At 44.4% G+C, this 27,130-nt stretch overlaps 3 protein-coding genes across 5 annotated transcripts; 1 reads left to right on the top strand and 2 right to left on the bottom strand.

Moving 5' to 3' along the window:
• Positions 1-3,190: 3,190 nt before the first annotated feature.
• On the top strand, positions 3,191-21,442 carry EIF2AK1 (eukaryotic translation initiation factor 2 alpha kinase 1). 2 transcript variants are annotated; one of them, XM_083372720.1, is made up of 16 exons: positions 3,514-3,646; positions 6,276-6,368; positions 7,246-7,404; positions 8,209-8,345; positions 8,794-8,825; positions 9,319-9,418; positions 9,830-9,910; positions 10,742-10,839; positions 11,312-11,371; positions 11,546-11,819; positions 12,892-13,000; positions 13,552-13,658; positions 19,242-19,362; positions 19,454-19,533; positions 20,440-20,673; positions 21,228-21,442. In XM_083372720.1, exons 3-16 carry the CDS (start codon positions 7,296-7,298, stop codon positions 21,357-21,359), a joined length of 1,674 nt encoding a protein of 557 aa, XP_083228846.1. In that variant the 5' UTR covers positions 3,514-3,646; positions 6,276-6,368; positions 7,246-7,295; the 3' UTR covers positions 21,360-21,442. The 2 variants fall into 2 exon arrangements, with proteins under 2 accessions (XP_083228845.1, XP_083228846.1); XM_083372719.1 differs by lacking the exon at positions 6,276-6,368 and having other exon boundaries at positions 3,191-3,646.
• ANKRD61 (ankyrin repeat domain 61) lies at positions 14,679-17,119 on the bottom strand. Its single transcript, XM_083372506.1, has 2 exons — positions 17,077-17,119; positions 14,679-15,857 (listed from the first exon to the last, which is right to left on the bottom strand). Exons 1-2 carry the CDS (start codon positions 17,079-17,081, stop codon positions 14,837-14,839), a joined length of 1,026 nt encoding a protein of 341 aa, XP_083228632.1. The 5' UTR covers positions 17,082-17,119; the 3' UTR covers positions 14,679-14,836.
• Positions 21,443-21,767: 325 nt separating the features above from the next.
• On the bottom strand, positions 21,768-27,127 carry AIMP2 (aminoacyl tRNA synthetase complex interacting multifunctional protein 2). Of its 2 annotated transcripts, none has more exons than XM_083372846.1 (4): positions 27,086-27,127; positions 25,048-25,254; positions 23,246-23,477; positions 21,768-22,275 (listed from the first exon to the last, which is right to left on the bottom strand). In XM_083372846.1, the coding sequence occupies exons 1-4, from the start codon at positions 27,098-27,100 to the stop codon at positions 21,890-21,892; spliced, it is 840 nt and encodes a 279-aa protein (XP_083228972.1). In that variant the 5' UTR covers positions 27,101-27,127; the 3' UTR covers positions 21,768-21,889. The 2 variants fall into 2 exon arrangements, with proteins under 2 accessions (XP_083228972.1, XP_083228971.1); XM_083372845.1 differs by having other exon boundaries at positions 26,933-27,126.
• Between the last annotated feature and the right edge of the window lie 3 nt (positions 27,128-27,130).

Below are 27,130 nucleotides of genomic sequence, written 5' to 3' on the forward strand. Positions count from 1 at the left end.
ATTAAGGAGAAATTTCCTGACAGTTAGAACAATTAACCAGTGGAACAACCTACCTCCAGGGGTGGTGAATGCTCCAACACTGGAAGTTTTTAAGAAGAGACTGGACAGCCATTTGCCTGAAATGGTATAGGGTTTCCTGCCTGAGCAGGGGGTTGGACTAGATGACCTCCAAGGTCCCTTCCGACTCTGTTATTCTGTTCAATGTTCCAATGTCTCAGGGGCTGCCCCAAAGAAGAGGGAGTCAAGCTCTTCTCCAAAGCACCCGAAGGCAGGACAAGAAGCAACAGATGGAAACTCATCAAGGAGAGAAGCAACCTGGAACTAAGGAGAAACTTCCTGACGGTTAGAACAATTAACCTGTGGAACAACCTGCCTCCAGAAGCGGTGAATGCTCTAACACTGGAAGTTTTGAAGAAGAGACTGGACCGCCATTTGCCTGAAATGGTATAGGGTTTCCTGCCTGAGCAGGGGGTTGGACTAGATGACCTCCAAGGTCCCTTCCAACTTTATTATTATTATTATTATTATTATTATTATTATTATTATTATTATTATTATTATTATTGTGGGAAGGGACCTTGGAGGTCTTCTAGTCCAGCCCCTTACTCGAGCAGGAGACGCTCTTACCATTTCAGACAAATGGCTGTCCGGTCTCTTCTTGGAAACCTCCAGGAAGGAAGGAAAGGATAGCAGAATAACAGTGTGGGAAGGGACCTCAGAGGTCTTCTAGTCCAGCCCCCTGCTTGAGCAGGAGACCCTCTACCATTCCAGGCAAGGGGCTGTCTGGTCTCTTCTTGAAAACCTCCAGTGATGGAGCACCCGTAACGTCTGAATGCAAGATATTTTTTTTCCTACCTGGACTGCTTCTCGCGATTGCCGGGTGGTCTCCCATCCTCCGGTCTAGCCATGCCTTGTACTTTTTTCCAGCTCAGACAATCTGCAGTGGTTATTGGGTTGATCCCCAAGGGGCAAACCCAGACCTGATCTCCCCCTTTCTTCCCCAGGATGGCAGGCTGCGTCCCCTCCTTCCCAGCGGAAGCAATAGGTGGTATTCCCATGCCATCTCCAGCAGACCCTTGCCAAGGAATCTTAGCGTGTAGCATCCTTGGCCAGGTTTTATTTGGAAAGGCACTGAAAATAAAAAGAAAGATCTCGGAGCTGAAGGGGGTTGTTCTGTTCTGAAGATACACAGAGCGAGGAGCCGTGAGATTTGATGAAAGCAATGGACATGAGGCTGCGAGATTTCCTGATAGAATGCTCCGCTGTAAGGAAGCTCCAGAAAACCCCATTAGAAAAGCTGTGGAACTGAAAACATAGAAGAATAGGAAAAAGGTGAGAACTAGCAGCTTGGAATCAGGCAGTTTTTGGATTGGCTAATATTTCTTTCCAGGCCATATGGATTCGAGTTAAGGGAATTGATTAATCAGGCATTTCATAATTCAGAATACTGAAACAGAGGTACCATCCCACTCACACACCCCTATCTTTTACTGCCAACATTTCCAAAAATAATGTCCTGATGAGCACTGCCAACTCATAGGAGCTTATCAAAATGGTGTAGATATCTCACGTCTCCTGCCTATTTAAAAAAAAAAAGACATCTTGCTGAATTAGCCCTATAGATCATTTTCAGTTCTATATCTCCTCCACAAATATCTCTGTTCTTGGGAAGAAAAAAAAATGATAAAAGATGTGCCTTTAATAGCACTCACCAGGCATTCACTTTTGAAATCTGTTAGGTTTTGACAGGAAACTGAAAAATCCTCCAGAAAGTTCATACAAACTACAAGGTGAACAGGAGTGTGTCTATTGTAAATTTTTGTTACAGTTCATGAAAAAAGCAGAAGGCTTCATTACAGCATAACGTTCAATTAGTGAGAAGATGTGATTTAATTAATCACCTCTCTCTTTGCTGAGTTCCTGAACTACAGTACATATTCTCCAGGGAAATGGATGGCCCCATTAGCTTGACACAGATGTCTCCTGCGTAAAATACGCGTTTTTTAAAAAGACGTCCTATTGAATACTCATACAAATTTAAAAGCATCTTTTCTACCCGATCCAAAAAAAGAACATCATGGATGAAATTCAGCAAAAATCAGTCTTGCTGAGTTTAATGAGATTAATGTTGCATAGGTTTATCGTGTAAGGTCCCATCCAAATTTAAATAAAATAATTGATCTGAATGCTATGTTAGCAGCGGGAATGCATTTATTATTTCAGTGAAATGCAAATTATAATAAAGTTAGCTGTTCTCACTAATATTCATTTCTCATTTTTGACATGAGCAGTCTTTTAAAAACATCTCCAGAGATACACTTGCATCCTTCACTTGCTGGAATAGGCTTTTGAATAACCTGCGCTGTATTTACCTGACCTCATTTGATTGGACTCTTTGGCACCTTCACTTGGAAAAATTTAGGAAACCTTTAATACCATCAAACATCCACATCTGCTTATCCCAGGTCCTTGGGAAGGCCTCGATAGATGGGCACAAATGTCAAATCCAGGCTCAACATCTGGCTGATTGGGCAACCAAACATTATAGTAATATCGAAACACCATCAGCATGGACAAAAATCACCATTAGTCAATTTCAAAAGGCAGCTTGATTTAGAACAGCTTACATCCTGCCTTTAGCATTGTAATACAAATTTTAATTTTTTAAATATTAAACAACCACATTTGCCAATCCCAGGTCCTTGGGAAGGACTGATAGTGGGCTAAAAATACGAAACCCAGTCTCAACATCTGGATGACGGTGCAATGCGTTATTATAACAACAGGCCCATTGGGTGCAATTGCAAAACATCTGGAGTACCACTTGAACATCACGGCGTTGACAAAATTATGGTAGTCAATCGCAAGAGGCAGCGGGCACCAGACCTTTAGCACCATCAAACATCCACATCTGCCTATCCCAGGTCCTTGGGAAGGCCTCGATAGGAGGGCACAAATGCCAAATCCAGCCTCAGCATCTGGCTGATTGGGCAACCAACCATTATAGTAATATGGAAACACCATCAGCATGGACAAAAATCACCATTAGTCAATTGCAAAAGGCAGCTTTATCAGGAATAGCTTCCCTTTTGCATTAATCCTTTAAGCACCATCAAGCGACCACATCTGCCTCTTCCAGGTCCTGGATAGGTGGGCAAAAATGCCCAGTCCAGCCTGAACATCTGGCTGACTAGCCACAATCATCACAAATTTGATAATAACCCTAATTATTTCATAAATAAAACCCATTTAAAAAAATAAAACGAATAGTAACCCCTTCAGTTTGGCGGGTTTTCCTCCCCCACCCCGCACGCCCTCAGGATTCGCCCTCCCAGCCCGGCCGGGGACTATGGGCAGTGTAGTGGCGGCCTAGCAGACGGGCCAGGCAGGGGGCGTCGCCCAGCCGGCCGGCCGAGCATGCGAGCAGGCGGGCGGGCGGGCCTAGCGCGGGAGGAAGGCGGGCTGGCAGGCCGGGCTGGGCCGGGCCGTGGAGCAGCGGCGTTGGCGTTGCGGAGCGCGGCCATGTGGCGGAGGCAGGCCAACTTCAGCATCGGCGGGGCTGGGAGGCCGCGGGGTGCCGCCCCCGCTGCCGCTGCCGCCATCGGCTTCCCCGAGGCGGAGCCCGGAGCCGAGCCGCCCTTCGACGGTGCGCGGGCCGGGAGGGCGGCTGGAACGAAATAAGGGTGTTGGAGGGGGGGGGAGTATTACGTGGGGTTGTTTGTACACGTGTATCAGTGCATCGGTGGTAAGGGAATGAATAGCAAAAGAGTTGGGAGGGAGAGGGATGGGGTGCATCTGGGTTGGGGTGCACAGCTTTTGTTTGTGCGTGCATACGTGTGTGTGTGTGTGTGTACAGAATAGGTGTGTGTGTGTACAGAATAGGTTGTCTTATTTATACACAGAGAGATACACACTATATCTGTTTATCTATACTCTGCCTATATCTATCTGTATTTCTGTCATCTATTACCAATATCTATCTATCTATCTATCTATCTATCTATCTATCTATCTATCTATCTATCTATCTATCTATCATCTATCTATCTATCTATCCTATCTATCTATCATCCATCATCATTATCTACCTACCTACCTATCTATATATCTACCTATTCATCATCTATCATTATTCTGTGTCCGTCTATCTATCTATCTATCTATCTATCTATCTATCTATCTATCTATCTATCTATCTATCTATCTATCTATCTATCTATCTATCTATCATCTCTCCTTCCCTAGATTATTTTACATGCAACTGGGAACTGTTAAGTGAGGGAATGTGCATAGAAAGATGATTATTTTAGAGGTGGGGTACATGTATATATATGTACAGTGTAGTATATGTATGAAAGAGACTGTGTGTATGTTGATGTTTGTACACACACACACACACACACAGAGGGAGGAGGGGGAGAACATAATCTAGGGTTTGTTTTTATGTATATATATTGAATCTCTGGATTATGTATGCAACTGGGGATTGTCAATAGGGTGTGTATAAGATGATTATTTTAGAGGGAAAGGTATGTGTTCATGTGCAGTAGCTCATTTAATATACAGCTGGGGATTGTAATGGGGGCTTGTATAAAAAGTCGGCTTTTTAATGACATATGTATACAGTGTCACTCACCTTCCTCTCTTGTGTTTTGTTCAATGAATTGCGGAAGACAAGGGTCCCTACAGGGCAGCCTTTTATAATTTGATATTTAACAAGAGGAGGTTACAAAGTTGATGGAGAGGAAGATGAAGGCAAATGATGCATAATGAAGGGTAAATTGCTACTTCCAGCTGCTAATAAGAAAGCTGGTTAATTCCAGGATTGGAATCAGTTTACCCCACCCACCTCCACATTTGCAAAACAGACTTAGCAGCATTCCCCTGAACAGGGAATAAATAGGATTGTTCAATTTCTGTTTGAATGCTTTTTCACTGGAAAGTACCCGCCGGGCTTGTTTGGGCAATTTTTGCAAATTGGACATGATTGAACAGAAAAAAACCCTGAATCTAGAAAAATTAGAAAAATCAACATGCTAATTTTCTACACGTTCAGGTATTTCCCATAATTCAAGGAGAAAAACAATTAAAGATAACTTAATTGTTTGTTACATCTACAGATAGTCCCCGACTTAGGACCAGTCACTTAGCGACTATTCAACATTATGATGGACACCCCCAAAAATACTTAAGACCCAATTTCGAAGTTTTGACAGCTGCAAACACCCCCCCCCCCCCATGGTCATATGATAACATTTTGGGCACATGCAAGCAACTCACATTTGTAGCCATTTGCAGCGTCTATCACATGACTGATTTTAAACTTTTTTGGCTGGTTTCTGGCAACTTCTTCCAGTTGCAACCCCCCCAAAAAAAACGCCCATTGGGTAAAACTGATTTGCTTAATACTGCCGTTCATTTAGCGACTGTTGTAAAAAAGGTTGTAAAATCCAGTCACATGGCGACCCACTTATGGGGCTGCAGTAACTTACGACCATAATTCCAGCCTCAATTTTGACCGCTAAGTCGAGGACTACCTATATTTATTTCCTCCATAAAATGAACTTAAGAGTTCATTTTTGCACTGTGCGAGTTGACAACTCTTCTTTGTAAACATGCTTTTTTAAAGATTATTTTTAAAAAAACACCGCTAAACCTCTCGTAAGGAAAATAAGAAATATTGCATTTTTTCTGGGTTTCTGGGCAGAGATTTAAAATTTAGGCTAAGATGTAACCTAGTAGTGTTCCTTTGGTTCTGCCTGGTTTGCGGAGGGTGGGGGGAAATCTTTGCAAAACAAGGAAGAGGCATTTTAGAGTTGTGTATTTTCAGTCAAATAAGCTACTTTCCCTGTAATTCTGTTGCCAGTTTTTATTTTGTCTTTCTTGACTGTGTTTAGTGGTCTTTGTGCAACAGTGCTTGAAATATCACAGTCTACATGTTGAAAGGTATCGGATGGCTGAACTTTCACATTATTGATCTTTATCTTGAGGCAGCTAAGGGAAGGAAGGAACTGTTTCATCATTACTGTGACTGGGTCTTGTGACTCTGTTTGCAATATCGTTGCATCAGCGTCCTTCTTGTGGCCTCAGATGCAAAACCAGGATCTTTGCAATTCTGAATTAGGTTCCCTTAAAAAAGAGGTCTGCTGCACACATACAGCGTTAGTGGCCTCCAAAATAAATTCTATTAGGTATAAATCAGACGAACCTTTTAGCACATCGATGGACGTGAAAGGGATGAAAGAAGATCAGCATTCATCTTATTTCCCATTTAGAACTGATTTATCCTGTGATCAGCATAAGGCTAAGCTGGATGCCAGTTAATAGGAATTGGAATTGGAGGAAAACTCACTGATGCTTCAGCGTAGGTGTGTGCGTATTTTTTTTCACAACAGTACAACACATACCGGTACATCTGGTGAATCTTCACAAATGCATTTCCTGCTATAAGTGTTAGAGAGAATCAGTTTAGCTGCTTGCACAGAGATAGGCAAAAAATACCATATGCCATAATTTATATTTTTATTTTTCATTTTTTGTTCTTAAAAACCTTAATAACTACTGTAGCTTGTACCATAAATATACAGCAAATAGACGGAAAAAGCCGTAAAGCTTTTTATAAATGAATAACAGCACTTTTTCCCCCATATAACAGCATATGTATGACTAATAAATAGATGGTATAATAATTCTGGAGATGATTACTTCTTATATATGGGCCTTCATAAAGCAACTCAGGCTTAGAGGTGGATGGCATCTTTATTGCATCCCATTTGTCATGAAAAGCAAGCATTCCTCTTACAAGCCTGGATCTTGCAGCTTCACAGGACTATAAAACAGCTTTGCACCGTTGATATTCTATGGCATAAACAGGAGGCTGAAATTAATAATGGATGATTGCTTTATTCTGCACCGTTTCCATCTGTTTCAGGAAATGTACAGGAAAAAAGGGGGAAGAAAATCAAATGGCCCTTGAATTTGGATTCTTTACACAAATTAAACCAGGGGTGTTCGACCTTGGCAACTTTAAGAGCTGTGGACTTCAACTCCCAGAATAACCCCTGCTGGCTGGGGAATTCTGGCAGCTGAAATCCACAAATCTTAAGATCGCCAAAACTGGATTTACACTTTACACTCCAAATACACCAATGTCTTTGAAAGTCCCTTAAATCTTATTTTCAGGGCACTGAAGATGTAAACCAGCTTTCCTTTTTGGTTTTTGTTTTTTTGTGTGTTTTTTTCCAGATTCTGACTGGCCCGCTGAATTTCGGGGTACAAACGGATCCCAGAAATTAATGAACATCAAGTCCTCGTTCGCCAATCAGCTGCTGCTAGTATCTCTGCTGGAGCATCTTTGCCACGTCTACGCTCAAGATCCGACACGTTCGAGACGTTTGTTTCAATGTTAGTGAAGGGTTTGAGTTGACCTTACGGAGTAGTTTGAGGCTGATAACTTCCCAGCGAATAACCCCACAGAACAGCATTCCTTTGATCTCAATTTTGTTCAATTCAATCAACGTGGAGGAAGGAGAAGGGGACAAGGAGGAAGTGGAGGTGAAGGACTGTGGGGTCCTTGGTGCTCTCTGAGCTTGTTTTTTTTTTCTTCTTGCAGACATTTCATGACCCAGCTAGGTAGCATCATCAGTGCTAGGAGGGAGTTGGGTTTGCAGAGTGGAGAAAGGAGAAGGAGAGAAGAAGGAAGCGGAGGAGAAGGACGGTGGGGTCCTTGGCGCTCTTTAGGCATGGTTCTTTTCTTGCAGACATTTCACGACCCAACTAGCTAATGTCAGCATTAGAATTGGGGTTGGCCCTCTGTTTTGTATACAAGCTGCCCTACCGCTATAAACCTGATTATAAGCCTCGCCAGTATTTGTAGGAAATCTTAGCACACCTGTTTTTCCTGTTTTTCTCTTAAAGTTGCTTTTTTTAAAATCTTATCACCCAGGGGGTTTGCAGCTGCTATACTTTACTGGATTTTACACCCCAAGGGTTGGACAAGGCTACTTGTGCTATAACCGTTAGTTGTATTAATATCTTAACTTTTCATTATTCTGAAATCCACCTTCTGGGACTCATATTTTAAATGAAAGAAAAGCAATGGGAAGTAGAGTTGAAGCCATAAAAAACGTAATGAAGGCAAGTGTTGGAAGAGTTTTCGGATTATTTTCAAATGGTCTTTTCTCCCCACCCCACCCCTCCCCATTACAGTACTCTGCAAAACATTTACTCAGATGGGTCTGCTTTCCGATTTCGCCGTTTGTGAAGAATTCAGCAGTTTGCGACTGCAGCATAATCGAGCCATTACTGAACTAATGAAAGCAGCCAACAAGCAAATAGACAATGAGGTAATCCTCTCATTTTTTTTTTCTCTCTCTCTCTCCCCCCCCCTTCTCTCTGCTTCCTGGCAGGCCCATTACAAGAATGCTAGAACAATATTTGGGAATTCAAATCATCTCTTTTAATCGTGCAAAATGAGGACGCTTGGCAGTTCATTGCTATGGCTGTGATGAGGTTGTTTGTCTTTTTTTTTTTTTTGGTCACGTCTTATTCTCCGGAAGGAGAGCAGAGGGGTTAAAAAACCACCATTACAGCTAGTTCTCGACTTACCACAGTTTGTTTAGTGAAAGAAATTCAAAGCTGCTTCTCTGTTGGATTGACATTTGTGCTTAAAGACAGCTGGCTTTTTGTTCTCTTGGCTTTTTCATTTTGTTTTCACAGAAATCCATTTTTTGTTTCTTGGTTGCATATTTGTTACTTACTAATCGTCTCTTTCTTCATTTCTCTGTCACGTAGGAAGTTGGCCCTGGTGATTCCTACACAAACAGGTACGTGTTCAAAGCTCCAGGAATAATGTTTAAACCAGCTGCCTATTTAACACGTCGACTTTGAAACTGCTTGGAAGAGCTTTATTCTCTGAAAAGCACTTAACAGCAGCTTCTGGAGTCCCTGCATTGTGGAAATTAAAATTCCGATTACCGGTTTGAACCGTAAATCATGTAATGTAAAAGTCCTTGGGCATCACAAGAAAAGACTTTTGGTTTCTGTTCTGAGTGAAAAATTTTCTGTGTCTGAACTGGAAAAAGTGAGACGCGTCTAAGGCAGGATAAAACGCAGCAGCTTGATGCTTGGTAGGCTGTCACCAATCTGGATATTTTTGTACGTGGGTCTCTCTTTTCTATTTCCATACGTTGCTTATCTATCCATGAAAGAAAGTTTTACACGGTGGAATATTTCTTTCCCCTTTTTAAATTTATTGTGGGTGGTATTTGAATTTTTTTAAATGACAACTCCGTATTAATAGGCTCTTTTAAAAATTAGGGAGAACGAAATCCTCTTTGAAGCGCAGACATCCCGTTACGTTAACGAATTTGATGAGATTTCACGGCTTGGGAAAGGAGGCTATGGAACAGTATATAAGGTATTTATAACTGACTATATATCAACAACATTAGCATTGGTTATAGTTGGATAGAAGAATAAGGCTCATTGATGGCGGGTGGAAATTGTGGCAGGCCTTCTTTCAATGTCTTTTAAGATTTTATTCTGAGCAGATTTATAAAATACGATGCAAGCATGCACCCTTAAAACAATAAATTGTTGGATTTGCTGAATTACATAATTTGTAGCATTTGTGCAGTGATGTCAGGATACACGTGTGGTCTTTCTCCCTATTTGCCACCCTAGGCCCATATTCCGAATCTGGCAGGTGATATTTATTCCATTTATATCCCGCCCTCACTGCATATTTGTGAAATCCCAGTGTCATTCACGTCACCCTTTGTTCTAAATTTCGCCTTAACGCCCTTCTGCCTTATTGGTCTCCTTTCAGGTCAGAAATAAACTCGACGGTCAATTCTATGCGATTAAAAAAATCCTGATTAAGAAAGCCACCAAACGGGATTGCATGAAGGTAACAGGCTTGTTTCGCGTTGGCTGGAGGGTGTTTTGCAAAGACAGGCATCCCAGTTAGTCGATGTTTAGTATTAAAAGAAATCTGTCAATTGCAAGCAGAAACTTTGCTGTTTTATTGCCTTGCTTCAAAAAATCTACTAGCCGCAAAATTACTGTATTTCCGGGAAGAAGAATGGAGAGAGAGAGAGAGAGAGAGAGAGAGAGAGAGAGAGAGAATAAACCAGGAAGGTCTGGAGTTGAATAGTAGTAACCCCACCCACTGACACTTCCTGCCAATTAACCCCACCTACTATTTCTTGCTTGTACCCCCAGTACAACGTCGAAGGGGGCTTAGAAAGCTCTTCAGGAATCTTTGCCATCATCCAACTCAAAACCATTTGCTTGGGAGGGTGCAGGTTTTTTTTCCAAGGGGCGCCCTTGAGCTTGCAGCGCCCTTATGGTGGACGTTACCTCTTTTGGTGACGCAGGAGAGGACCAGGGAGAGAGCCCGAGGGAGGGGTCCAGCACATCATCCGTTTTGAGTCCCTTCGCGCCCACAAGAGATCTAAATCCAGCCCGTCTTGAATTCCACTGCCTCCTCTCTACCGCCAATTCGCTTTGACCGTTAGTAGCTCAGGTTCTTGTAGAGAATGTTCGCGTGCAATAAAACCTGCCTTCACGCGAACAGCCTTGGCTCCTTGATTTCTTGCGCCTGACAGATGGTGGGTAAGGGCAAAAGCGAAAAGCACTCGTTAGTTCCATTTCCGGAAAGTATACGGTCATCTTGGGAAAGAGCGGCTTACCTGGTCATACCTATTGTGACAAGTCCATCTGTTGGATCTTTCCGTAGGTCCTACGGGAAGTGAAAGTCTTGGCTCAGCTGCAGCATCCGCACATTGTAGGTTACCACACGGCTTGGATGGAACACGTTCAGCCCGCATGTCCAAAAGGGGAGCATATTTCTTTTACTTATTTATTTTATTGTATTTATATACCGCCCTTTCCCAAAGGACTCAGGGCGGTTTGTTTATTCCATATCTATACTTCTTGTCTCACCTGCCTGACTTTGGGCAGCGTGCCGCAGTTTATAATTCGTGGGCTTTTATTTACTGATTGAATTTATAAGCCACCTCTTGTCCTGCTGTCTCAAACAGGTGCCTTACAGTGGCATAAAAGCCGAGATATAAAACTATTAAAATTAAAATTCGCAGCAATTAAAGGATGAAAACCAAAGGCATGGAAGGAACACAGTCCCTAGGGGGGATTCTGACCCGTTCACCTGCCCCACGACGGCCCCAACAAATAAATTGCATTCTGCCCACGACAATAGTGAAATCCAGTTTGATCTCCACGCTGTGCACCTCGTATGAACCCAACGGTGTAACGCTGTCTTTATAAAATGTCCTTCTTTCTCCATTATAGGTGGCTTAGTCATGGATCTTCCGTCTCTCAAAATGTCTTCGCAGCCAGGAAATTCCGAGTAACGTATTCTAGGATTCCACAAGAACTGCCTCATTTTTAAAAATAATTTCTTTTTAATAAATACAATTATTCGGGGGGTGGGGTTGTGTGGTGGAATGTTGGACCACGAAGGGCTGTACAGTTCCCTTCCCTTCCTTGATTTTGAGGGGTTTCCCCCCCTTTTTTTGTGTAGGGACCAGACTGGCATTCAAGAAATGGAAGACAGTTCCATTATCTTTGCCAGTCGGAGCTCAGAGGATTCCCTCGGCAGAAATTCTAAAGGAAGCGACGGGAATGCTTGCACACTTCCTCCTGGCACGTACGGCAGCAGTGGGGAAAATGACACGAGCCACGAATTAAGGGATAACGGAAATCAGTCCTCGGTCCTACGTTGCTGCACTGAAGATGGGGATTCTTGCACGGGTGAAGATCCCCAAAACGAGAGACCTTCCCACCAGCCTTGTATGGTTAGTAGAAATTCATCTTGCGTAGGCTTTCGTTATGCTCCGGCCTTTTCGCAGGACAGTTTTAAGCACCTTTGTAGATGCAAAATCTGGTCCCAGCTTCTGAAATTTATCCCTTTGTGGGATTGCATCTGACGAGGAGCGAAGGGGAAGGGGGGGATTGTGTTCACTGCGTGAAAAGCGTGCTTCAGATTTGTCCGTTTTCCAGAATAAAGCCCAGCCTTAGGGATTCACACAACCTGGGTGAAGTGGGGAGCAGTGTTTTGTGTGGTTTTTGTTTTGCCACGGTCATTAAGTGAATCTCTGCAGTTGTTAAATGAGTCCTGCTTGATAGAAACCAGCTGGGAAGGTCACAGTGATTGCACACACCCACATACATATCCCCCAAGAACATTTTGTATGCTGGTTGCCAAGCACCTGAACACTGATCAGGCGACGGTGGGGATGCAGCAGTGGCCCTATCTGCGAGAATTGCTTCTGTCTCCTCTTTTTTTCAAAGCTCTTGTTAACTTTAAAGTAAAGGTAAAGCTTCCCCCGCACATGCGTGGCTAGTCGTTTCCGACTCTAGGGGCCGGTGCTCATCTCCGTTTCAAAGCCGAAGAGCCAGCGTTTGTCCGAGGACGTCTCCGTGGTCATGTGGCCGGCATGACTAGACGCCAAAGGTGCACGGAACGCTGTTACCTTCCCACCGGAGTGGTCCCTATTTTTCTACTTGCATTTTTACGTGCTTTCGAACTGCTAGGTTGGCAGAAGCTGGGACCAGTAACAGGCGCTCACTCTGCTACGCGGCACGGGATTCGACCCGCCAAACTGCAGACCATCTGATCGACCAGCTCAGCGTCCTAACCCAGAGCCACACCGCGTCCCTTATTTTGTTAACTTTGGGACCATTCAAAGTTAACAAGAGCTCCGGGAAAAAAAAGAGGAGACGGCAGCAATTCTCGCAGATAGGGCCACCGCTGCCTAAGCCGAGGTTGTAACCGCTTGGCCTTCTGTGGGTTTGTGTAGTATTATACCTCTTTCTTGTGGCGCATTGGGAAAACCGAAAGTCCCTCCTCCCTCTTTTCCTTCTTAGGTTGAATATCACCTGATGCTTCACATACAAATGCAACTGTGCGAAGCTTCTTTGTGTGACTGGATTGCCAGCAGAAACGACTTGTGTCTGAAAGCAACAGATGCCTCTAGTAAGTCTTAAAATTTCTTAAGCCAGCGGTTCCCCAACCTTTTGGGCAGCTACGTGGAGGGAGGTTTTTCCGCGGACCGGAGGGGGTGTGGTTTTGTGTGCTGCCTGCATCCTGTGGATGGGGCTTTCCTTGTTTGTGCGGACCGCGGTCTGGTACCGGTCCACGGACTGTGAGTTGGGAACCCCTGGTCTAGGCAACTCTCCTGGAAAAGATGCTTGCCTGGTTCTTTTTTTTTAAATCCACTTATTTCAAAGAGACTCATTAACAAGCTGTTGATAAAGACATTCCAGTACTGGATCCAATCTGGGTTGGTCAGCAGAACCAAAGATTTTGTATTCTGAGTTTTCGGACTCCTTGCTGGAGCCCGGCTAGCAAGAGAGAAATTCCCCAAATAGGGCCTTCAACACCAGTCCAAAAGTTCGGAAAACAAAAACGTCCGGTCCCTGTAACTGACCCAGATATCCCAGGACACATCGATTTGCCTTCATTGGTGACCTTCCAGTATTACACGTGCAAAAACTGTTGTTGTTTTTTTTTTAATGTTTTTAAAGATCCTTATCATCATATTGAGAAACACTGGACATTAAAGATTTTCCAGGAGCTGCTAGAAGGAGTGTACTATATCCACAGTAATGGGCTCATGCACCGGGACATTAAAGTAAGTAAAATACCTCTTTGGAGCCAGGCCGGGTATTTAGAAATTCTTCTCTCAAAGAATGCATTAAGAACTTGGATGTGTGGTTAAATATTCAGAATCGAGAAACCGTCACACGTTGGCATTTCGTTAGATACGGCAAACCGCGGAAATTCCTACTTAAGCCCACCTTTCTGTTGCTTCAAACCGACGAACGCCTTTTTAATATACAATTACAGGGAGTCCTCGGCTTAAAAACAATTCATTTAGGGACCGTTCAAACAACGGCACTGGAAAAAAGTGAGTTACGGCCGTATTTCACCCTTAGCGACCGTTAACAGGATTCCCAGGATCAGTGATCAAAATTCAGACCCTCAGCAACTGATTCATGTTTATGACGGACGCAGCGTCCTGGGGTCAGGTGATCCCTTTTGTGACTCTGAAAAGCAAAGTCAGTGGGGAAACTGTGGCAGAAAGGGTCGTAAAGCGGGACAAATGTCTTGCCTAGCAAGAGAAATTTGGGGCCCAATTGTGGTCGTAAAGTTGAGGACCAGGAATCGCGTTGCTCCCAGCGGGTTTTTTTCCCAAAAGGCTGGGCTGGATGCCTGTGGCACACCTCCAAATGCAGGAATCCCTTCTCCGTTTTTCTTTCGAAATATTTCAAACGGAGGGAGTTGTGCGGTCCCTCAAAATCCACGCTTGGGCGGACTGACTCGGAGCACAAAGCCCATGTCAACGCTGCTCACGTCAGACGTTTTTGCATCGACAACAGATGGAGATGCAGCCATTTTCTCTTTTTTTTTGCTTTTAGAGTTAGATGATGCTGGGGAGGGGGGTGGGGAATGTGGATGAGAATCTAGTTAGACATAATAACACTGAACCTAGTGTGAGAACCAAGGTTATTGAAATAAGAGGTGATAAGAATTGGCGGGCTGGAGAACTGGAGGGGAAGCCTGAGCTTCAAACTAATTGGGGAATGTGATTTATGACTGTTAATTGAGGGAGGGAACTGTGCTTTGACACTATCTGCTCAGGGGAGGGGAACTCAAGATTTTGGCTTTGACTATGTTAGCGCCGACGCTACGCTACTCGAATAAAGATTCTTTAAGGTAAACAAGGCCTCCAAGTTCTTGGAAGAGTTTCATCTGTCGGAACCATGGCAGCTGATGCTTTCGATTTTATTTCGACCCGTCAGAATAAAACTAGTGTCCCAGGGTAAGCGGACCCTGCCACAGCGCAGGAATCACGCTAAGGAGAAAAAGGAGGAGGAAGCTGGTATCCCAGGGCCTCTCCCCTACTTCGGACTGGCGGTGCCCGCAGTCGAAAATCCTTTCAACGATTTTCAAAGCATACGAGAACTGTTGGCTTACGTAGATCGAGTCCCACAGGTCGATGGGCATCAGCTCTTTGAGCCAGTATCTCGAGTTCCCACCGTAGACCTTCCGGATGTTGAATTTGCAAATGTCCTGCAAGGACCAGACTTCGCTGGACACCTGAAGGAGTACGTCCTTCAGCGGCTCCCAGTAGGGGTCCTCTAGCAGTTGGGGTAGGCGGCCGTCGGCGTTGGTGAGCTTCAGAGGGTAGGAGAGGCTTAGCAGCCTCCAGAAGAGGTTGGCCGTCTTTAGATTGGCGGCTTTTTCAAGGAACAGGAAAAGGCAGGACTCGGCTTGCAGTGTTAAGGCGTTCACGTCCGCCCCGTAACTGAGGAGGAGGTTAATAATGTCTTCCCGGCCATTTCGGCAAGCGAGGTGGAGGGCTTCCTGTCCTTTCCAGTCCTTCCTGCACACGTCAGCCCCATTTGTCAGCAGAAGCGCCACGCACTTCCCGTCGGCCCCTAGGACGAGGCCGGCCTTGCAGGACGAGGCATGGACGGCCAAGTGCAGCGGGGTCTCTTGGGTCATCGGAGTGGCGCAGTTCACCTCGGCCCCACAGTGGAGTAACATTTGAATGGCTTGGTGGTCGAGGGTTTGGGAAGCGAGGTGAAGAGCGGTCTGGCCGGCTTTTGACCTCTCGTTTATTCTTGCCCCCCGCTTCAGCAGGGCGGGGATTAGGTGATGGCACCCCATGGTGACCGCCAGATGGAGAGGATGGTGATCACGGCGGCCAGCCGGGTCACTGTTTGGGGTCTTGATGCTCTTCTTCAATTTGAGAGGGAGATGCTTGCTATCATTCCTGTCTTCTGCTCTGCGGGGCTTCTCCGCGGAGCATTCTGCTCTCGGGTGGCTAAACGGGCAGGGATAAAATCAAATATTGGCAAGTATTTTTTTTCTCTAATGGAATATCTAATACCGCGGGAATAGACTACAGTGATGGCGAACCTTTTAGAGACTGAGTGCCCACACTGCAACCTAAAAATGACTTATGTATCGTCAGGTGCCGGGTGGGCATGGCCAATTGGGTGGGCGTAACTGCAGGGGTAACAGCAGACTGAGTGGGACTAAAAAGTTCAATCAATCAATTCCAACTTTGCGAGATTTTTTTTTCCAGCGAGAAGTTGAAATCGATTGATTAACCTTTTGGGGTTTTGTTGCACGCGGCAGCAGAGGCCTAAAGCAAAGAGGTTTTATAAAACCCAGCTGAAGGGCTAGGACTGGGGCCACGGCGCGCGTGCCCACAGAGAGGGCTCTGGGTGCCACCTGTGGCACGCGTGCCATAGGTTCGCCACCACAGGATTACGTGGTGCTTTCTGGGAATCTGTGATGACATCAACTCCAGCCAACTAACCAAAGGTTTGGTCCTTCACTGCTTGAGTCGACAGTCTTAATGGATTCTTGTAGGAAAAGGACAGGGGGTGGAGTCAAGAGAGGAATCAGCCTAGAGTCATTACATTCCCACAAACGGCCTAAGCCCAATCCCTCTTGAATTCCGTCGACTTTTTCTAGTGTCAGCGTAGTGCTGACCTTTAGTTGAGTAGATTCTTGTATACAGGTAGTCCTCAACTTACAACAGTCCATTTAAGTGACCGTTCAAAGTTACAACGGCACTGAAAAAAAAGTGACTTACGACTTGTTTTTTCACACTTGCGACCGTTGCAGCTTGCCCAGGTCTTGTGACCGAAATTCGGATGTGTGATTGCTTCGTCTTTATGATGGTTGTAGTGTCCTGGGGTCATCAGACCCCCTTTGGTGACCTTCTGACAAGCAGAGTCCATGGGGAAGCCAGATCCACTTAGCAGCCATATTGCTAATTTAACAACCGAACAACTGCTGCAAGAATGGTCATAAAATGGGACAACGTTCACTTAACAAATGTTTCACTTTAGCAACAGAAATTTTGGGCTCAGTTGTGGCTGTAAGTGGAGTATTACCTCTATAGGCATAAGCAATAAATCAGATTGGCTGGAATTTTATGTGTGGTTCTGATTCTTTGTGTCTGACAGTTCTTGCTGCTAAACATTTCCCAAATCCCGTATTATTTAGTAAAATATTTAGTAAAATATTACCTCATTTCAGGATCTTCATTTTGGGTATTACCTTGCACAAATCTCCCTTTTTTCTTTGACAGGGAGGAAAAAGATATAAAAGACATAACTGGCAACATGTAAGCTAGTGGAACAATCAATCATATTTGATGTGGTTTATTTAAATCAAGACCATCCGAAGGCTATTTGTAATTTATAATACATTTTGTTCTACTGCCTTAAGAAGCAGCTTATTCTTTGAATCTGATCTGAGCTTCAACTAACTGTTTTAGGTGCCTAGAAAGTGGTTGCAGAAAGTTTAGCTGTAACACATTTTGTTGGTTGTTTGCAAAGTGCAGGACTTTCTGTAGGAAGCCTGCTAAAATATTCTGCAATCTACATTATAATAACTTATGGGAAGGATTGACTAAAAAAAAAAGCTTCATTTTTTTCAGGGAGCGCTTAATCCAATATACGTGTAAGATTTTATTTTATGCCAATAGTCAAATTTAAAATAGCCGCCTGTCTCACTAAAAGTGACTCTGGGCACAATACAAGATGACGGCCTGATAACATAAGCCTGTGCTTGTTAACTCAGAATTAAGTCCCATTTAACTTTAAATTCTAAGAGAGGGTCAGTGGAACTTATTTTTAATTAGAGATTGCATAAGACTGTACGGTCGTTCTGCGGCTTGTCAAAATGTTCAGGTCCAAAATCACATTTAAAGACCCTTTGGTATGAAATTTGTCCTGGCTCTGGACACTCTACATAAAATTCTATCTACACATAGTCCTCGACTTACGGCAGTTCACGTAGGGCTCGTCCAAAGTTACAACGGCACTGGGAAAAAGTCACTTATGACCGCTTTTCACACTGACGACCCATTGAAGCATCCCCATGATTATGTGATCGTGGGGTGGACCCTTAGCCACTGACTCATTTTACGACAGTCCCAGGGGACACGTGATCCCCTTTTGCAGCCTTCTAACAAGCAGTCAACGGAGAAGCCAGATCCTGTTACTAACTTAACAACTGCGGCAAGAAAGGTCAAAACGATGGAAGAAAACTCACTTAACAAATGTTTCGCTTACTGACAGGGCCCAGTTGTAGTCATAAATCGAGGACTACCTGTATTCTGTTTTAAATTCCACTTTAGCCTTTTAGATCTAGCAGATAAGCTACCTGGCAGATAACCGTTTGGTAAACTGAATGGGATGGCAGTAAATCTTGAAGCATCGATGTATTGTTGGTCATGATTGCCTCAATTAATTTTTCGTCCGTCGATTCGCTTTCCCATTTGCAGGGACGTCTTATCAAATTACCCATGCTAGGAAAGAAAAATGGGCAGTTGTGTATGGAAAAAATGCATGTGGGAACCTTACATTTGAGCCATTGTTCTTTTTCTGATGATGGTGTTTGGTTCTGGAACCAGTTAGAAGGTGATCTCATCAATCTAAAAGGTTGCAGCCCAAGAGAAAGGGATGTATGGCCTCTAAAAAAAAATGTCATATTCAGCTCAGGCTGACATCTCCACTTGTTGAAGAGCAACCATCCCTGCTGGGAGCAGGAGTCAAGTGAGGAATTAGCCTGGAGTCTCTGTGTAAACACAAAAGACCTAGGTTTGACCTTCCCTGAATACCTTAAAGTAGGGGACTCAAACTGCCGTCCCACGGGCCGGGTGCATTACTCGGAAGCTGCGCCCATCCTAGCTCTGACAAGGGGGAAAAAGTTGTGATACGTCGCAACACGTCACGTGACGCGGCGAGCTTGATACCCCTGCCTTAAAGCCTTGTCTAGTAGTTCTCATGTGAACTGTGGAGACTCCTGTATAATAGGCAGGAAACAATAAAGTAGCCAACTTAAACTTTACATGTATGGGTCTCTGGTTATTTGCGCCTGTCACCACTGGAGAAGACACCTAGAATAGAAAGGGGCCTTTGAGGGCTCTCAAGGCCGGTCCCCTACTTGGTGCTCACAACCGGAATCTTGTCAGCTCTAAATCTTTTGCACCCAATGTAATTGAAATGTGATTTGAAGTTTCTGGAATACATTCAGAACCGTTTGTATTGTACCAAAAAAAGGAGAATATTTGTAGCTCAGGGTGGAAATGAGCATCCTTGGTGCTGTCTGAGCTTGCTTGTTTTCTTGCAGACGTTTCATTACCCAACTAGGTAACATCATCAGTGCATTTGCTTTGTTTTCACAGCCCCGGAATATCTTTCTCCAAGGACCTAACCACCATGTGAAAATAGGGGACTTTGGGTTAGCCTGTAGAGATATTATAGAGGAAGATAACACCCACCTGCTAAGCGCAGAGAATAATTATGGTAATTATTCCACTCGGTGCTTTGGTTATTGATTTCCAGGGCTTGATTTTATTTTTTTAATTGCTAACGCTCTCCCTTTGTTTTGGTTTAGCCTTCATCCATACCTCCGGCGTAGGCACTTGTCTGTATGCTTCTCCTGAACAACTCCGAGGCTCTCATTATGATTTCAAGGTAGAGCCATCCCGACCTCCAGTCTAACTGTAGCTTTTTAAAAACAGGGCCTCAGTTGTGAAATTCCATCTTTCAGAAGTCAGTGGACACGTAAAAGAATAGCAATAGCGCGCTTAGCCTTATACACCGCCCCATTCTGCTGAGCGATTCACAGTGTCACTATGTTGCCCCCAATAATCTGGGTCCTCGTTTTATCGACCTTGAAAGGAAGGGAGGCTGAGTCAACCTTGAGCCGGTCAGGATCGAACTCTCGACGGTGGGCAGAGTTCGCCTGCAATAACTGCATTCTAGCCGCCGATTTAACAGGGCATAAAACCCTCGACGTGGAAAATTATTGAAATACACATGCTCCCACCAACCAGCCGTGGGAAACAATAGAATAACTGCAAGCGGCATTCTTTAATCCTTCCCAAACCATTTAGCTGTAAGCTTTTCAAGAGATCAGAGGTCGTTTCTCTTTTTTTAAAAAAAACCAAAAACCCGAAGTGGTCTTTGCAGCGCCTTACAAAATTACCACGATTGTGTTGTGCCTTAGAATTCTGGTGGCCTATCCAGAAGAAAAGAAATACGTGAAAGCAAGCTCGGAGGGAGATACAGAGCACCCTGGCAACGAGAGTTATAGCCCAATTATTTGGGCTTTTCAGGGTTGTTTTTTTTTTTTTAGAACGATCGCCTAAAAAGCAGCACGGTGCAGCTTTGAAATTGCCAGGCTGGCGCAAAAGCGGGAATGATCAATCTCGGAAAACGCTTTGTTTTTGCCAAAATTTCCCGCCCCGTAGCTGTTGCTATACAGGGCACATCCCCACATTGATTCTGAAGGGTTCTGTATTAAAAGTTGCATTTAAATTATATGGGGGGGGGGGGGGGAAGAAGAGTTCTAACCGTGAACATTTCTCGTCTCCCTAGTCGGATATGTACAGTTTGGGCGTCATCCTGTTTGAACTCTTCCAGCCGTTTGGGACAGAAATGGAGAGAACGGAAGTTCTGATGGGCTTAAGACGGGGCAGTCTCCCGCTCTCTTTTTGTGGGAAGTGGCCTATACAGGCCAAGTACGTGAAATTACTCACCAGCGACACGTCCTCGCGTAGACCGACCGCCCTTCAGCTGCTGGACAGCGAACTCTTCCATAATTCGGCAAATGTAAGCTTTGGCAAGATGATCCCGATTACCCAAATTATTATACATTCATCACAGAGTATCATAAACATTGGAGGCTCTTAAGAAGGGACTGGACAACCGTTTGTCTGAAATGGTGTAGGGTTTCCTGCTTGAGCAGGGGGCTGGACTAGAAGACCTCCAAGGGCCCTTCCAGCTCTGTTATTCGGTTAAAGCCTGAGCATCGTAATTTGATTAAGACAAATTAGCCCCTAATTATTGTGAGCCTGGATGATTATAATTGGTGATAATGAGCCCAGATTATTACACTTAGCCCATAATTGCTGTAATGCATAAGCCAGTTAAATAAGCCCTAATTTCGAATATCAATTCTCCTGTGCTAGTTAACAACCGTAATAAACTAAAAAAAAAGAAAAAAAGGAATATAATTTAAATGAAAGTAAGATGGCTATTCTTATTTTTTTTAAAAAAAGAAGAAGTGAGCAGCCACGTAGAAAAATGATATCCCTCTCCTATCCTTGCTAGCGTTACTCTGTATATGGGAAGGCAGCAATAATTGCCTGCTTGGTTTCGTTTAGGTGATCTGCGCTCTTCAGCAGAAAGTGATGAAGCAAGAAGAAGAAATCAAACTGCTGAAAGAAAAAATTAAGCTGCTGTTAGAAGAGAGGGACGAAAGAGACCGAATCAAGCCCTTCGGATCTCCTGTTTAAGCGAACCAAAAGCATATTTGTCGTCGTGTTAACTTTTAAATTTGTCTTTTTTTTTTGTTTTTACATAAAATCTTCCAGGTCCATACTGGCGTGTCTCTCATTTGAACCGAATGGAAATCGGAGATAAGCATTCCTAAAATTCTTTCTAGTTTCTGACATTTAACAGTAATGCTGTAGTTACAGCAGGTAGCAAGACCAGACAATCCTGGTTAATCCCAAAGAAGTTAAGCAGGATTGGGGGAGGGGGCTGTTAACTCTTGGACGGGAGCAGTTAGGAAAGTCGGGAGGGAAAAAAAAATAATCTCAGAAGGAAAACCCAGCCCTTTTTGTTACCAAGATCGGGAGGATGTGCCGAGCAGGCCCGGTTTTCTTGTTGAAGTACCACCACTTTACAAAGGACAACTCTTGATGAACTTTATTGGCGTTACAGCTTTGGTAATTTCTCAAATCTGATTTATCCATCCACTCGTACTCGTAGCCAGAGATGTCGAAAAAGTTGCAAGTTGCTTGCTCGCCCGCAGGACAGAAAGTCACTTCAGTAGCTTGAGAGCAGCGTTAAAAGGTGCCAGATTCTCACAAGACCGGAGCCATTTCTGCACCTGGGCTGGGACGGCCTCGGTAGCGCCCGTCTGCTGAAGGGCGCACCAGGTCACCACATCTGCTACCGTCCACTCGTTGCCCACCAGCCAGGAGGTCTTGCCCAGGATTGCGTTCATGCCCCGCAGGACGGCTGCTTTTTCCTTATTGCTTCCCCCTTGGAGTTGGAAGAGGGCGGTGTCGACCCAGCTGTCTATCAGAGTGGCGGTAACGGCGTTATGCTTTCCGCCGAGCAAGGAGAATAAGAACCTCGCGATGTTCCCTTCGCCTTCAATGGGGCACATGGTTTGAACGCTGAACTTCATCTGGGGTTTTGGCACTGGAAGGATAATCCCGATGGGGCATTAGAGACTGGCAAGGCTCGGAGAGCTGGTGTATGCAGGCAGTCCTCGGCTTACGACCACAATTCAGCCCAACAGTTATGCTGCTAAGCAGGACTGGTGAAGTGAATTTTGCCCCATTTTACGGCCTTTCTTGCCACAGTTGTTAAGTGAGTCGCTGCAGTTCTTAACACAGTTGTAAAGTGAATCTGATGTGGAACAGCTTGCACCCCAGAAATGGTGGGCGCTCCATCAATGGAGATTTTTAAGAGGAGACTAGACATTCACCTGTCTGAGACAGTGTAGGTTCTCCTGCTTGAGCAGGGGGCTGGACTAGAAGACCTCCAAGGTCCCTTCCAGCTCTATTCTGTTCTGTTCTATTTTCTATTCTATTCTATTTTCTGTTCTATTCCATTCCATATATTCTATTCTATTTTCTATTCCATTCTACTCTATTCTGTATTTCTGTTTTATTCTATATTTCTATTCTATTCTGTATTTCTGTTTTATTCTATATTTCTATTCTATTCCATTCCATTCCATTGTCACAAGAGGTGGTCACAATATTCTGGGACACTGCAACAATCATCATAAATATGAACTGGTTGCCAAGCATCTGAACTTCAGTCATGTGGCCACAGAGAGGCTGCAATGGTTGTAAGTGCAGAAAATGGTCGTAAGTCGAGAACTACTGTATTCACCATTCTTTTCCCAACATGTTTATGATGTCTCATGGTTGCCAAGCTGATTTTTTCACATAACTACCACAAAATGAACAGCAAGCAACCAACCCATCTTCACGTACCTACCCCTTCTCCCTCTTACATCAGACTTATTTAAGGTTTATATAGCCCCACAGCTCCAAAGAACCGACATCCAGTAAAGACCCATTCTCTTATTATGAATTTAATCAATAAATGGTGTGGGCTAACTCTGCAAGCCGCTATTAAGAAGCACGTGTAGACTTACCATCTTTCCAAATTAAAGTAACGCCCAACTGGTATTCGTGGCGCGATTGTTTCTTTGTCTGCTCACCAAAGCATCTGAGGAGCTTTTCTGGCACGTTTTTCACAGATGAGTGTGTGTGAACGGTTGAAAGCGTCTTGTACTTCTCACACAGAAAACTGTGGAGAATTAACAACGACAGCGGAGGGAAAGAGGGGTTCGCATTGATCACGATATCCTTCAGACCACCATAATCCTGCTTTAAAACAAACTTGGCTTCAGTGAACGGCTCAGCAGATTCCCACTTTCCTAAAGCTTTCCCACATATAATAGTTAATATCATGAACTTTTTTTTTAGCACTGTGTCCTTCCATAGATTGACAGCAGTGCAGTTCTACGCTGCCTATTCGTCTTCCCCACTGCTTAAGCTAGCTGTGGAGAAGAAATGGGATGACATAAGTGGCTCTCATAGGTGACAAAAGATGAAACAAGACAGTACATATGTCAGTTGAGAGCTTAAAAACACTAGACCTCTAAGCACGTTGCAAGAATAGAGCACGCACATAGAAAAAAAAACATGGATCTCCATCCTAAACAGATGGTGAACTGGATCTGGATTTAGTCATACTGAGAAATTAATTGTACGTTAGGCGCCACCACATTTGAACACCTATAAAAACATAACAATAGTTAGAATACGAAATAGTGCTAGCAGTATTTTGCAAAATGTTCCAAATTCTAAACTGTACATTTATCAGTGCCAATTAACCACTGGCAATTAGTACCAACAGAAACTGAATATGGAGCAGTGGGCTAATGCCTCCTTAAGTAACACCAGCTGCCTGCAATTAGTGCAGGTTCGCATCCCACCAGGCTCAAGGTTGACTCAGCCTTCCATCCTTCCGAGGTAGGTAAAATGAGGACCCAGATTGTTGGGGGCAATTAAGCTGACTTTGTAATAATGCCACTTGGGGGTGTGTGTGAACGCCCTAATAAGCAGGCATATACATAGAATGAAGGCTACTGCTAAGCTTGTAAGCCGCCCTGAGTCTTCGGAGAAGGGCGGGATATAAATGGAATTAAAATAAATAAAATAAATACTCTGCAGAGGTTGGAATAGCAAAAAATCTGTTCCAGCTCAGATATTCCAAGCCATAGGAAACAGGAGATGAGATTCAAATGCTGCTCCCAAATAAAAGAGAAGGAGCTAATTATTTTTACTTGGCTAGCTGTTAATATACAAAGTGGCATTTATCACAAACAACAGTTTCATTTAAATAGCTTTTTGCTCATGCTAGCTAAAGTAACTGTTTGTAAATAACTAAAAGCAAACAGGTTCCTCTCATTTTCAGGCCAATGTTGAACAATTAAGCGTACCTTCTATTTCCTTAAAACCCCGAAATTTAATCCTGGCATCAGTGTTGGCTTGGGACAAAGTTATATTACTATTTGGCGGATACTTTTGCATTGTAACTTTTGTATCACTAAATGTGTCCCAAAGGCGCTTTTTCAAAAGGCAACCAGAGTTTTGTTTTTCTTTGAAGACGTTTCTCTTCTCATCCAAGAAGCCTCTTGAGTTCTTCAATCAGAACTGAAGAAGCTTCTTGGACGAGAAGCGAAAGGACTTCAAGGAAAAACAAAGTCCAATTCCCTCTTGCAAAAGCATCTTTAGGGCAACCATGACCTGGATGACCGAGAACCTCCTTAGACATCACGAAATGTACTTTTCGGCCAGACTGCAACTTATTGGTTGCAACAGAAAAACACATCTACTTTGGCTAAACTATTCAGCAGGCAGAGTGCAAACAATTCAGAATCCAACTTGCCTTCCCAAGCAGACTATCAAGTTCTGCAGAGCTGGCGGTTAGAGAAACATGGTCATCTGTTTGAATTATGTTAGTGGCATCAAAGTCTGCATCTGGCGTCTGGATCATTTTTGAGAGGCCATCCACAGCAGCTTTCAATTCATACAAACGTTTCAAGATCTCTTCCTGGCGGAATTCAAGTGCCTGGAGTGTTGGATCGACTTCATCCTGAATGAAAATTAAGTTAGCTTTTACTTCCTTGTTTTGTATTGTGCCAGAACAAAATCAGGTATTCCGGATGTCCCTTTTTATGTCCATTTATCTTTATCTCTATCTATAGATCTATCTATCTAGTTTAGGGGTATTTTAATGTTATTGTATTAATGTATTGAATTGGGCTGTAATATTTAATAATTTTTTTAATTTTTATATGTTGTATTTTATTGTATTGCCCTGTACACTGCCCTGAGTCCTTCGGGAGAAGGGCGGTATAAAAATTAAATTAAATTAAATTATTATTATATTATCTATCCATTCATCTATCTACACACACACACACACACACACACAATCTCCCTTAAATTAAATTAAATTATTATTATTATTATTATTATTATTATTATTATTATATTATCTATCCATTCATCTATCTACACCCACACACACACACACCATCTCCCTCAAGGAGGAGCTGCACTGATATTCAATGCGTTTCAATAAAGTCCAGTAGCAATAAAAGAGAATATTTACAGCTCAGGGTTGAAAGGAGGGGACAATGGTGCTCTCTGAGCTTGCTTGTTTTCTTGCAGACGTTTCATGACCCAACTAGGTAACGTCATCAGTGCTAGTATCATCGCTAGCAGGTAATATCACTAGCATTGTTGACGTTAGCTAGTTTGAGTCATGAAATGTCTGCAAGGCAACAACCAAGCTCAGAGAGCACCAAGGACCCCTCAGTTCTAATGCTCTCCCTGGCATTTGATTTTTACTGTAAGCCACATAGAGTCACTTTGCATTAATACTATAAATAATTTTTAATACGCATTTGATACACTCACGAATACACCCAGGCAATCATTGCAAATGTGTTCCTGAAAGAAAGTGAAAGTGAAAGGAAGACAGCCAGATCGGGATGGGCGGGGAGGGAGTCCCTTCTCTTACCCCAGCCTTCGTGGGACCCCAATGGGTCTCTGAGGAAGGCCGCCCCTCCAAAGCTCTCGAACTACAACTTCCACCAGCCTGGGCTGGGGCTGATGGGACTTGGAGCCAGGCAAAGTTCAGGACAAGATTTAAAGCAGACAGGAAAGAAGTGGCGGGGTGGTGGCGGGGGATGATGGGGATTGTAGTCCGAAAGAGGAGTGGCTCTGGGCAGGGAGAAAAGCGGAGGTGGGAAGAATGGGGATTGTTGTCCGAATAGGATTGGGCCCGGACGGAAAATGAGGGTTAGGGAAGGGGGAGCGGCTTGGGGCAGAAAACGGGGGCTGGGGAGGATGGGCATTGCAATCCAAGAGGGAGTGTCTTGGGGAAGAGGGAAAAAGGGGGGCTGGGGATTGTAGTCCGAAGGGGGAGTGGCTTGGGGCAGAAAAGGGGGGGCTGGGCATTGCAATCCAAGAGGGAGTGGCTTGGGGAAGAGGGAAAAAGGGGGGCTGGGGAGGATGGGCATTGTAGTCCGAAGGGGGGAGCGGCTTGGGGCGGAAAAGGGGGGCTGGGGAGGATGGGCATTGCAATCCAAAGGGGAGTGGCTTGGGGAAGAGGAAAAAAAGGGGGGCTGGGGAGGATGGGCATTGTAGTCCGAAGGGGGGAGCGGCTTGGGGCGGAAAAGGGGGGGGGCTGGGGAGGACGGGACGCGCTCTCGGGCCCAGGGAGCACGGCCAAGACAGGCGCCGCGGGGCCGAGCGGCTCCTACCTGCTGAGGCGGCGGCGAGGAGGCGGCGGCGGCGGCAAGGCCGGGGGGCCCGTCGGCCTGGGCCGGCCGGTGGGCGCAGCGCACGCGGTACATGCAGGTGGGGAGGTGCTGGGCCAGGACGGCCGAGCCGGCGCCGTCCTGAAAGGGCCTCACCTTGTACATCGGCATCGCCCCGCCGCTTCTCCTCAGGCCACGGCC

The sequence above is a fragment of the Vipera ursinii genome (assembly GCF_947247035.1).
Source record: "Vipera ursinii genome assembly, chromosome: 13".
Classification (NCBI taxonomy): domain Eukaryota; kingdom Metazoa; phylum Chordata; class Lepidosauria; order Squamata; family Viperidae; genus Vipera; species Vipera ursinii.

What these genes read in the sequence shown, in the direction of transcription:
- EIF2AK1 (XM_083372719.1), top strand. Translation starts at nt 3,418, where the DNA reads ATGCGAGCAGGCGGGCGGGCGGGCCTAGCGCGGGAGGAAGGCGGGCTG. An exon ending in GTTCAGCCCGCATGTCCAAA is followed by an intron (nt 10,840 to 11,311) that starts AGGGGAGCATAT and finishes TTTCTCCATTAT; the next exon opens with AGGTGGCTTAGTCATGGATC. An exon ending in AAGCGCAGAGAATAATTATG is followed by an intron (nt 19,363 to 19,453) that starts GTAATTATTCCA and finishes GTTTTGGTTTAG; the next exon opens with CCTTCATCCATACCTCCGGC.
- AIMP2 (XM_083372845.1), bottom strand. Translation starts at nt 27,100, where the DNA reads ATGCCGATGTACAAGGTGAGGCCCTTTCAGGACGGCGCCGGCTCGGCC. An exon ending in CCTCGCCGCCGCCTCAGCAG is followed by an intron (nt 25,255 to 26,932) that starts GTAGGAGCCGCT and finishes ATTTTCATTCAG; the next exon opens with GATGAAGTCGATCCAACACT. An exon ending in TTGATAGTCTGCTTGGGAAG is followed by an intron (nt 23,478 to 25,047) that starts GCAAGTTGGATT and finishes GTTTTAAAGCAG; the next exon opens with GATTATGGTGGTCTGAAGGA.